Source organism: Schistosoma mansoni (genome assembly GCF_000237925.1).
Source record: "Schistosoma mansoni, WGS project CABG00000000 data, chromosome 1 unplaced supercontig 0010, strain Puerto Rico, whole genome shotgun sequence".
Taxonomy (NCBI): domain Eukaryota; kingdom Metazoa; phylum Platyhelminthes; class Trematoda; order Strigeidida; family Schistosomatidae; genus Schistosoma; species Schistosoma mansoni.
Genome location: NW_017385987.1, coordinates 1728915 through 1741839, shown reverse-complemented (window position 1 = coordinate 1741839; position 12925 = coordinate 1728915). Strand labels below are relative to the sequence as shown.

Genomic DNA, 12925 nt, shown 5'->3' with positions numbered 1-12925 from the left:
ACTGAATCATATGATGCACCCTGAAATAAATCAACCAAAGCAATGGATATAGATCTTATTTAATATATTGTGGTTGGTCTAGTAAAATATGCTTTGCCATAATCCTAGTTTGTTTAGAAAGTAAAAAGATTATATTCACCTAAAGAACTCGTATTACAGTCGGTTCAATAAGCAGAGATATTTCGCTCGTTTGAATCTTAGTCCCAGCACCACACACATATTACAAGTACTCGCGTATCAAGTTGGGTAATAATGTGCTCGATGAATACTGTTCCTACCATATGTATGCTTGAAGCTAGAAGTCATCAGATGTGAAGATAACGACAAAGAGTGATGATCCGCTTATTTCTATCGCTACTTAACGACTACTAAGCGCAATGATGTTTCATTATTTGTGTTTCGACGTTTTTACGGTGTGGATGCATTGACTTCAGCTTAATGGTGAATACGTTACCAAATAGACTGACAAATGAAGAGTTATATTCATCTGGACAGCTAGTTTTTTTGCACGTCGCTTACTTCACGCTTAAAACCAGCGCGACTACGAAGTATTTGCTATAAGTTATCATGAAATAGGACGCATTAAACTAAAATAGAAACATACTAAATATCGACATGTCTGAAAAAGTATACCTGAGTTGTTTCACCAATTGATTGGTCTTGGGTACGTAGCTCTAGGCAGAGAGTATTGAGTCCACCACTCCTAATTACTGTAGATACTGAATATACGCAGATACCAGAATACTCAGGTGACAAGGGTATCACGGTACAGTGTTTTTTTGTCCCATTAAAGCTCAATGATAGTGATTCCATGGGAGGTCCAGTGAGCCAGCAAGAAACATGATTGTCCTATTGATAAAACAAAACGTCAAAAGTAGAGCATGCATAAATGTAATGAAATTGGAGCTTTTCGATAATCAAATAGTTGAATATGACTATTGTAAACCGATTAGCGCACGTAAGTGAATGTGGACTAACAGTAATTAGAAACTACTATATATATATATATATATATACCCCTAAATACCCTGGTACGGTCAAGGTGTGGACAGTTCACCTTTGCTCTCGAAATATTTTTTATTTTTCAGTTTACACAGCAGCTTACCTATGGTGGAAATTCTGTTCTATCTGAACGAACTCAAGTAAATAACTGGTCGAAAGTTATGCTACCATCCAATACGGATTCTTAGCCAGCCTTTCTAGAATCGTGTGTACTATTCAGTCTTACCTCCTTTAACGTTCACACTAACGCAGATGAGAAATCAGATAGGTTTGGCTATGTCTTTAGAAAATATTAGCATCAATGTTTGTTGTTTATCTGGAATCCTATATTTAAGACTACACATTTAATCTTCATTTGTCGATTCGAAAAGCTTGTCTTACGTGCGTTTATCCGAGGACCTTATGGCATCTCCTGTTTTCCTGACGTTAGTGTCGCACTAAGCGCCAAAGAAAAGGCAGCACTAATCGACCGGATCCCCGCTGATAGTCGATTATGTACTGTTAGGTTGAGAAGTCCCATCAAAGTGGTAAGAAATCGAAATGAGAAACAATGTCTTATCCTTATCTTCTTGCACCCCGACAGATTGTAGTCCAGATGCAATCAAGGATGAGATCTATCACCAGTCAAATGACCTTACGAAAGCGCACTTGACAAATATTGTAGCGCCGATTGGAGACTTGAATACTCAAGCCGAACATTTACGTACTAAGAGTCGTCTGGGTGGCTACTGAGGGTTTGTTAGCCGCAGTTCAGATAATACTTCCTGTTTGCTGCAGCTTTGGGCAGACCACAACCTATTTCTAGATGGCATCAAATTTTGGCACAGTCGTCGCTGATGTGTTACTTGTCGCCCTACCTTTCCATCTCAAGTCTGATTATATTGCGATCAACTACCACTAGCACCGTTGTGCACAAGAGTGCCGCTCCTTCTGAAGCACTCATCTGGACGCTGACCATGCCCTTTTCTGCACTAATCTTACCTTACGTTTCAGCGGCCAATGAATTCATCATCCGAAATGGGTTTATTTATTTATTTAAACACATACATATTGGTACAAAAGGGCACCAGATACATATGCGCCACACTTAAACAGATTGATGTCATCAAATTGGTTGCAGCTTCTCTTGCAACTAAATATCAAAACGAGCTGGGTTCAAGGCTAGCTATCAGCCCGTTGAAAAGTATGGATGAGCACTGATTGCAACTGCATGACGCCATGAAAATGGAGAGTAAAGTCGCTTGCGGCTTTGTGAAATTTCCCGCTTATAAGCACTGGGTTTCTACAGGCTCCTTACAACTCATTGAAGCCCGTCAGTCTAGATTAGGATCTTGAGTGCTGTTAGAGGTTTGAGGGCAGTTATCTATTCCCGGTTGCCCACACCGTGGAAGGGTTCTTCTAGAGGTACCTGAAAAGGAAATTGGGTTAGAAGTGATCTTAATGACCTGAGAGCGTGAACGCAGTGCCTAAGGGACAACTGCTTGAGGTCGGTCACACACGACCTTTTTGTGGGTAATTTTTGTGTCAGTTCCGTACTTGTTGGGACCTTACCACCGGAGACGGAAATCCGTGGGGTAAGGCGAGGTGTGCATTTTTAGAGTCGACCTTTTCTAACCCCACCCCTCCTTGTGGGAAGGCAGCATCGCTGTTATGCTGGTTGTCTGAAGGAAACACCTTACTGCTGTCACACCTCAGTACAGTCAGCATTACGGCTTCGGACCTTGGGTTTGCTGCTTTTAGTCTTACAGCTCTTCAACCGACCTGTCCGGCATGGTAGGACCTTGAGGAAGGATTGTTCCAGCCAGTATAGCTCGATTGGTTCATCGCGATAGGAAAGCCCGAACACCACGTCAAGGTAGCAGCAACAGTCGGGTCGTCGGTCTACTCCGGCCAACCACGAGTTTGACGGTAAACGAAGACTGTTAAGTAATAAAATTGAGGAAACGGCCGATAATCCTGGTGGTTGGAGCATGCCAATGAGTTGGAAACAGTAGGTGCATCTGGTAACTGCCGGAAGCTCTTTCAACTCATCCGAGTCACTGGTGTGAGAGAAACGGTTTGTGAAGCTAATGGGATGCCAATCAATAACATCTGATGTCTTGGACGATGGGCAGAGTTCTTCGAGGAATATTTCGACTGGTCTGCTGCCCCAGCGACATCGATCAGACTGTCCTACTCTTCGGGACGCCCTGGTTGGGCTTCAAGAGATAATGCAAAGAAGTGGCTTGAGACTTTATCAGATATACGTCAGAATGAAGCCAGTGGCGATCTTGATACAACTTTGCGGTTGTATTTCTCCCAAATGAACTGCTTCCTCCATTACTTTTCACTCTCATTCACCAATTTCTAATCACTTGTTGCATTTTTGTTACGATACTTACCTTTACCTCTTCGCAATATTATTTTCTTATTGTGTGTTGCACATTTGTGCTTAAATAGTGATCACAGTAATGACTTGACAGGTAGGTTGTTTGATAATTTTCGACGTATATATCAGTTATGCGGCTTAACAAAGGTGTAATCCGGATAACAATGTGGAATAGAGAAATAAGCAAAAAGGAATTAGTGCTATGAAAAAAGTCCTATAGAGATAAAAGTTACATACAGGGGCTTAGATAAAGACAGACATGGTACGTACTAATTCTAAGTAAAATTTTAAACAAAATAACGTGCTGCAGCAATGAGTGGTTGCTTTACTTGGACTGTTTTTTTAGTGACTTGTCCGTTTCGGTGTATTATTTTAAGCTGTTGTGTGTAAGTAATGTTGACACCACAAACGAGAAAATTTAATTATTTTACTGTCACTACTAGTCCTAATAAAGTTATCTGCAAACTTAATAGTTCAAGGTTACAAAAATGACTATTTGAATTTGAGAAACCACTATATTAGTGGTAGACAATAGAGGCGTGACACGCATCCATAAATGGATTTTGAAAACACCTTTGTAATAAAACGATCGCTTATTACTTACTTTGAATGCAAAAGTAAAACATTTAATGATATTACATACAAACGTACGGATAACTGCGCTCGAATCACATATACAAATATCAGCTCGTCAGACGGTGTCGATCCACTGGAAGATTCTTTATTTCCCGTTTGTAAACTGCGTGAGCCATACCCAGGAGGTGTTTTAAAGTACAAAACAAAGCGACTAAGCTCTTCTGAAGAGAAGATTTGAACAGGAAACAAACTTAAAGACATTGTCTCTGGTAAATGTCCTGGTTCTATCAAAGTCAGATGATTTGGTAGAGTCGTTGATACTATTTCAGCAACAGCTTTATCAATCCTAAACAAAGTGGTTTGATATTAATAAGGGTAAATACTTAACGCAGTTAAAATCGTCACTTTTCAATCTACTTGAATACTTAGAATGCCAAGTGCTCCTGATGAAAACTATGGTTTGCAATGCATAGAAATACTTAAAACCTTAAAATAATTATGGGAGGGTTTAAAACAAGGGTGTTAACCACGATCAGATAAGATGATTAATCTCGATAGATTTGGTTCATTAATCGTATTTTGTTATTTGCAATATAAATAACATCCTCTACAAGGACGACTGAAACCCGTTGCTCTTTCTGTCGATGCACTTAAGACTAGTCATTTTACTTACTTCTAGACAATTGCTTTCAGGGTGAAAAGGTTTTTCATTCTATTTTAAACGGTATATTCATGCTTCACAAGTAAGATAAGTCCTTACATGCATACTTCTATTGATACGAACAACTTGTAACTACCTACGAAAATCATTTCAAACTTTAGTCATTTTAATATTGGAAACAATTGTAATATAAGAAAACAAACACTAATCTAAGGTTAGATACATACTCAACTGTTCTTTTTAAAATATCTTGTTCTATAACTGTTTGATGCATTTGGCGAGCTAAATGTAATGGCGATACCACAAAAGTATGTCCATCAGATGGCATCGGATTCGGATTAGCTCCATGGCTTAAGAGAAATCGTGCACAGTGAACCCATCCACGACGGGTAGCCTAAAAAGCGATGGAAAGATGGTTCAAATTATGCATATTTCAAAAAGATCACCTAAGGATGAAAATAAGCAGGTGGTTAACCTATGAAAACTTACACGGGTAAGAGCACATTCACCATGGCAATTAATAGTGTTGACTAACGCTCCCGCATTTAACAGCAGTGACAAAACAGTCAGATGACCCTAAATAATTGAATTTCGGAGAAAAAGATTAGTTTTATATGTAAAAGAAATACGTATTTGAGTAAAAGAACAAAGCTTTTAAGCTAAAATAACACATTTTACTGTGAATAAGCGGATGCATGATACGCGGAACTTGTTCTTTCTACACCGTGGAAATCTTGTAAATCTCGGTATTGTACAAATGTTGATAACGCTTTTGAGTTGTACTTGGTAAGCAAGTAATATTGGACTATATTAACGACAAACTCAATAGTAAGGCTGAAATATTAGATTAGAGCCACAATGAAGAGCTGATTTAAAATTAATACTTATCTTCCTATTTAATCTTTTCTAAATGTGTAGATTACGCAACATGCAATCAGTTCAAGTGACTCGAAATATATGATTTTAATAAAAATTTCACATTCCTTGTAAATTAGAACAATTAACCCAATGTACAACTTTAACGGTTGCTCATCTACTAAGTACCGGCCGACATTCTCGGCTCTGTATTATGCTTTCTTGTGTAGGAGAACCAGTTATACTAACCGGCTGCACAAACCTAACTAAACGGAACCAAATCTGAACCTGTGAACTAACGGTAAAGCTAAGTCCTTAAAATGGTTTACCATAATTACTTCCTCACTAACTAATCAGCCTAGGATCTGATAAAATAGTGTGCTGTTACATGTCTCATGGCAAGTCTCAAAAAAAGCAAAAACAGTCATAGAGGGAAAAATCTCTTTCTGAGAATATGCTAATGAGCGTAGGAAATAGTGATATTTACATTTTATAATCCATGTACTAGATCGTATTAAAAACTGTATCTTATGTGAGATTACCTTGCAAACTAGAGATAAATAGGAACAACGATTGTAATATGACACATCCTACAAAGATTCACCGTAAACTTACTCGCTATGGCAAGATTGTTCCAAATATATTATACACTTCAGTTAGAGCTTGGTGCAATGAGCATAAGAGATCGTCACAATGACTAATCACTTCAGAAGGCTAATTGCTGGTTTTGTCACTCATTTACGTAGGCTTGTTAACTGAGGCCTGTATGAATCATCAAGTTATTTATTTATTTAAACACATAAATATTGGTACAAGGAAACACCAGATACATATGTGCCGCACAAATCTCATTTGATTTGTGTGAGGGCTATGATACTGCCCAGGTGCCCAGACTGAAGCAGGTGGTTTTCTTAGGGGGCCACACCTAGAGCCTTTGACCTGAATGTCTGATCCACAAGGCAGTGGAGCATCGTGAGGAGATGCAGTCCCATGGTAGCCGGTGATCAACGGTTGATTCGTACGCCATTTGTTCCATCAGGATACTGGAGCCCATGTGCACCATTGGTTTGGAATCAGGGTTTTCCAACTCCCCCAGGTGGACTCGCCTTGTCCACCAACCCGGTTAAAGCGCCGGACATTCGATTTTCGTCCTCTCAATTTCCTAGACAACACCCCCGCCACTGTGAGAAGGCAGTGAGTAGGACTTCCCTGGCAGAGGCTATATATTCGCTGGCCATATGAGAGCATTTCGAGAGGGAGAGCGGACTCTCCCCACTCTCGGCCGTACCAGGGCATTCGGGGGCTATGAATCATCAAGTGTGTGCATTGTCTTCAACTGTTTTATAGAAATCTACTAATTATTAAAAATACTAACTCTCCATATTTTTTGTTTGATTCGAATTCATATGATACAGCAACATAAAACAAGAAAACCAAAGCACACAATTTATCATTTTAAAATTATTAGGTGACAACACTTTTATTAGAATATGCTTAGTAGACAAATAATTACAACAATGATTAGGACGAGATCCATTAGGTCTTTCTTTCATTCGTATTTAATCTCTAAATTTACGTCTAAACTTTGGTAATTTACTAACTATATATGGTGAACTCCTTACCAGTCAATAACATATGTACATAAACTAATGACAGGCAGACTTATGACATCTAAACCACTTAAATAATCGGTTTATCCCACCTCATCAACCAAATAATCTTCAACTTCTATTTATTTCACTTAATATTTTTACCAATGCAGTAAGAATTTAAAAACCCTAGGGATAAAAGCATCCAAGTAACTAAAGTTCATATCCTATGACTACTTCACTGGCTGAATGCCCTGCAATAGATCTAAACAAAAGTTCTCCCACCTCAACTTCACATACACTGTTTAGCCATTGAGTGTAAGCAATTTTACAAAGACCAAGGATCGGACAATTTCGTTGATTGTCTCTTGCCTTGAAAGTTTTTTGAATTTCTTGAGGTTATGATTTGTGTGATGAATCTGATACTACCTACGTGTCAAAAGCAATGCAACTGGTTTTAAAAAGGATCAATATTCTCAAGTTTCTGATCTATAAATCTACGTTACGAAAAAGTGAAGCCTGACTACATTAATGGTTTAGAATAACAAATGCAAATGGCCCTGTATGAACTGGTCAAATAGACGGACGCTCACTTTTGTATTAACAGTTAGGTTAGAAACAGTTCGTTACATGTGGGCAGTGAGACTCCTTGGCAGATGCTACAGAAACATGGTTGTAAAAATTCTGTTAAGGGGTGGGATCTTTCTTCACTTTTTGTAGTTAGGTGTTTAGGAACAACTTGACACCCATTTGCAAAGGTATCTAATAATCTCTGGGACATTTTTGTTCTGGATAACACTATTAACGCTTACTTTATGTGAGGTGCAAAATTAAACCACACCCTAGAGAACACAACCAAATATTTACACCTGAACTAAAAATCTTCATCATTTCAAGATAAAGTGTTATAATATGGATATTGAGCGTTAGGGAAAGAGAATAATGAGGAAAGTAATTGTCTTACACCATCAGCAGCATATATTAAAGGTGTAGAACCATCAGTTGACCTTGCATTTGCTGATGCACCATGTCTGATAAGGAGACCAACAATATCCGTATAACCTAAGAAACATAAAGGTTTTAGACAGTAAGTATACACAAGTTGTGATAATAACTTAAAGCACCATCAAAATACTTGGGTAATGAACCATTGGGAAATGATCAAACTTGCTTGAACTAAACAGAACCACTGAAAATCAGTTATTTGATTGAAAGTTGATGAGTACTTACTTATTTACGCCCGTTACCCCTCGTGAAGGAGCATAGACCCCCCACCATTATTCTCCATCCAACCCTGTCTTGGGCAATCCTTTCCAGTTGCTATTCATCGTTTTCATATCTGCTTCTATTTCCCGGTGTAGTGTGTTCTTTGGTCTTCCTCTTTTCCGCTCCCCTTCACAATTCCAAGATAGGGGTTGCCTCGTGATGCGGTTTGGTGATTTCCGCAATGTATGCCCTATCCACCTCCATCGTCTTTCCTAATTTCCTCTTCAGCTCGCAGCTGCTTTGTTCTCTCCCACAGAAGGTTGTTGCTGATGGTATCCGGTCAACGGACATTGAGTATCTTGCGCGGACAATTGTTTATAAATACTTGTACATTTTGATGATGGTTGTGGTAGTTCTCCAGGTTCCAACTCCGTACAATCGAACTGTCTTGACGTTCGTAGTGAAAATTCTGACTTTGATATTGATCGACAGTTGTTTTTAGTCTCATATGTTCTTCAACTGTAGGAACGTTACCCATTTTCACCAATCCATACCTTCACATCTGCATCAGATCCTTCTAGTTTATCGATGATGCTGACCAGGTACGTAAAACTTGTCACCTCTTCCGGAGTTACGCCATCCAGTGCGATTGGGTTTGCTGGTGTTTTCTGTGTTGTATTTAAGGATATTCGTTTTTCCTTTGTGTATACTGAGGCCTACTGATGCAGGGGCTACTGCTACATTAGTTTTATTCATCTGCATCTGTTGGTGTGTGTGAGATCGGAGGGCTAGATCATCTGCGAAGTCCAAATCTTCTAATTGATTCTGAGCTATCCATTGTATTGCGTGCCTCCTTTCAGATGTCCAGTTTTCCATAATCTAGTCAACCACAAGAAGAAAGAGGAAGGGGAAGAGTAGACAGCCTTGTCTGACAACAATCACTTGGAATGGATCTTCCAGCTATCCTCAATGCATAACCTTGCATTGTAGTCCGTCGTATGAGTTCCGAATAATGTTGACAATCTTCTCAGGAGCTCCATAGTGTCGAAGAAATTTCCATAATGTTCTCCTGTCCACATTGTCAAACACCTCATAGTCAATGAAGTTGATATATAGTGACGAGTTCCATTCAATTGATTGTTCCACAATGATCCGTAGTGTCGCGATTTGGTCTGTACACGACCGATTCTTTAAGAATCCAGCCTGTTGATTTCGAAGTTGGGCATCTACTGAGTCTTTTATCCGGTTGAGCAACACTCTGTTGAAAACTTTTCTTGGTACTAAGAACAATGTGTTGCCTCTGTAGTTCTCACATTTGCTCAGATCTCCATTCTTTGGTATCTCGATGAGATGTCCATTCTAGTACGCGTGAACTGTTCTTCCTCCCAAACCTTCCTGAATAGAAGGTGAAACATGTTTGCAGTTACTTAAGTGTTGGACTTCAGTGCTTCAGCTGGTATATTGTCAGGTCCTGCTGCTTTCCCATTCTTGATTTTTCTGATGGCCATCTTGATTTCTTTGATTGTTGGTGGAGTGACATCTATAGGAAGGTTGTGTATGCTGCTTCGATGTCTGGTGGATTCAATGGAGTTTTTTGTTTTTATTTAATCACATATATATTGGTCTATTCAACAATTCCTCGAAGTATTCTACTATCTTTTTCTCTGTTCTTCAATCTCTGTGATTTTCTTTCCATCTTTGTCCTTGACCGGTCTCTCTGGTTTACTGTATCTCCCTGCTCGTTTATTCGTTGTATCATATAGTTGTTGAGTAAATACTATTAAATATAACTGGTGTACAATATCAGGCGACGATTAACTTTTGAGAAGTACGTAGTACCAAACTAACAGCATATTCCCGGTCAGTATATCAACATATCAAAAAATAAGGACCTGATAAAATACATTAAAGTATAAGCAGAATCCAGGTAATTCACACGATTCATCAGTATCACAAGTCCGTTTCGAAACAGAATAAATTATTCCTAATTAGTTTTTGTCACGACTGGATATAAACATACAATTTATAATACGTCATTGTAAGTATGAGAAGTATAACGAACTAAGTAGTACATACCTTTCCCAGCTGCCTTACAGATAACAGGCATATCAGTACCATAGTCAATTGGTGATATATGTGAACATTTCAATAGTTTATAAACTTTATCGGAATCTCCAGAAGAAACAGCATATCGCAAAAGTTTCACTAGTACAGAATGGTAATTATCGAATAGCTTACTGCCATCGGATACTGCTACAGGTGTGCATTGTGTATTTCGCTGAAATGAGAACAGTAAACAATACGAAGTCAGTTTCTAAATATATCACCAAGTGACAGGTTTCCCAACAGCATCTGGAGAAGTTTTTAAATTCTAGAAAGTCATATAACTTTAATAAACATCTGTTTATATTTTAGGTTTTATTAGTTTTATTTACAAATATTTCATGGAATGACTTTTTAATCTGATCATTTTGTTTCTGTAATGTTACTGGGACTTACTTTTTGTTTTGCGGTCGAATGTTTATAAAATAGTGACATATATAAAGAATTCGAGTCACGATAGCAAAGACTACAATGATTACGGTTTTAGCTTGTCCTACTTGCGTTTTTCATTTATGACTGAAAAGCGAATGGAAATTTAGACTCTTCTCTCTCGGATGGAGAACATAGTGATCAATTTGTAAGACGGCGGATTTTATAACTTTTGTCACATGGTCAGAAGTACTTGTATGCTAGATTTTAACACCTTTATGAGATACGATCACATAGACGTTATTTGGAACGGAATACAAAAGGGCATTTTGAACCCTTGAGTTTTACACGACTAGAAGTCATATAGCCAAAGCTAACTGTACGGACACTGAGAAATCGATTTTTTTATCGTGTGAGAAGAGCTTAGAAAAGTGTAGGTGTGGTTGGAAAGGAATTCTGGTGAGACTATAATCTATGGACGAAACAACACTATCAAGTCTTTAATTTTGGCGCAAATTTCATTCACTCATTTGGTTAGATATCATTTTGGCATTGCGGCTTATGTCAGTTCGTGATGAAAACATCAAATCTAATTCCTAACACTAACGCTCAGCTGTATATATTAACTCATACTAATCTATAATTTCCATTTAACCCTATTATGTAGGTGGATATTACAAGTTCATTCAAGCGTTGCTCAAGGGTCACCCATAAATCACAGAACCACCGGAATTCTTTCATAACTCATATGGCAAGCTAAACAAGCATGAATGCAGAGGAAAGACTGCAAGTTTACTAATAATAAACACTCACTACATTTAACTAACTACAAAAGTACTCATATATTCTATCAAGTATAACTTTGAGCTCGCAACCGCGATATACTTTTTTAGTTGAAAACTTGAGGTCAATAGATCTTTACTTCATTTGATAGATAAAATACCACCGAAATCGCGGTCTAGACCACGAGTTTTGAGTGTGAAATAGCAATTTTTCCCGAATTAAAAAAATTAACGAGATTCTGAAATGTTATCTGCGATTCCCTAGGCCTCTATAACAACTAATAAAGGTTAGAATATATTTCTTATAATGAAAATCCCTATCTCCCGATCTGGGGAAAATTCCGAGGTTTTCCCCAAAGTCCTGTGATAATCGGTATTTATCCCCAAAGTTTGGGGAACTTTTCCCAGACGCGGGTAAATTTCGGGGTTTTTCGTGGCATTTCCCCACAATTTTCTATAGCGGCTTCCCCCAAAACGGACACATTTTTCCCCGAAATAAGGAGACTTCACACCACTCAAACATATGAATTAACTCACTAGCTCTAAGCGTGCACATCCAAGACTTGAACTCATGGGAGTTGACAATAAACTAGATATAACTACAAAAAATATATTTCTGCTATCGAATCTAACGTGGAGACTGTTCAGCCATCTGTATAAGTCTGTATTGAGAACAGGGTAATACCAAGCCGTTTGCACGTTTATGTTTTATTCGTAAGTACAAACATTTTATGTCAAATATCCCAAGGGTTGCAATCGATTGACTCAGTCGGCAGCTGGTTACTGTAGTACAGTAACGGAAATGTTCGGAAGCCCGCCAGATGCAATAGGTCAAATGGTTGGGGACAGAAAAGAAGAAGTTTTCGCTTAACGGGCTTCCGTGTCCAGTAGCAGTGGATAACCAATACCTTCAGGCAGGAACCTAGGTATATTAAAGATAAAAGAGAAAAAAGAAATTGGCAAATCATAGTAAGGTACTACCCTCACTCCTTAAGAATATGTCAAGATTTTCCTTAAAGGACTCCTGGGAAGTCTTTTGGATTAGCTAAGCCGGCAGTGAATTACAGCAGTTAATTACTCTTAAGGATTAGGTGTGCTTACAGTTCGTTTATCTGTGTTGTTTCTCTAGTTTCTGGGTGTCACTCCTGAGGTTAGTATTGTGAATAAGCTTAAGCAGGACTTGAATTTGAGTCCTCGAACTGATTCGATCATTTTAAGATGCCACAAGTATTTGGAGATTGACAACACCTTGACCAGTAACACCTTATAACTGAAACTTGCCCACCTATTAAAATCAGAAGTCATAAATGAAGATGTTTGAAGATATATTTGATAGGTTATCAATGTATCGAGAGGCGACTTGTCTATACTGACTAGCGATTGTAGAAGAAGTTGAGCACAGAGTTCCTACTCG

The 12925-nt window shown here is 38.4% G+C and overlaps 1 protein-coding gene across 2 annotated transcripts; it reads right to left on the bottom strand.

The window, feature by feature from the left end:
- Window positions 1–603: 603 nt before the first annotated feature.
- Window positions 604–12084, bottom strand: Smp_019260.1 (multiple ankyrin repeats single kh domain protein, putative; the record flags this gene model as incomplete). 2 transcript variants are annotated; one of them, XM_018791975.1, is made up of 8 exons in its annotated part: window positions 604–849; window positions 4022–4292; window positions 4835–5001; window positions 5097–5183; window positions 8016–8113; window positions 10334–10462; window positions 10496–10535; window positions 12049–12084. In XM_018791975.1, the coding sequence occupies 8 exons, from the start codon at window positions 12082–12084 to the stop codon at window positions 604–606; spliced, it is 1074 nt and encodes a 357-aa protein (XP_018644883.1). The 2 variants fall into 2 exon arrangements, with proteins under 2 accessions (XP_018644883.1, XP_018644882.1); XM_018791977.1 differs by lacking the exon at window positions 604–849 and having other exon boundaries at window positions 3675–4292.
- Between the last annotated feature and the right edge of the window lie 841 nt (window positions 12085–12925).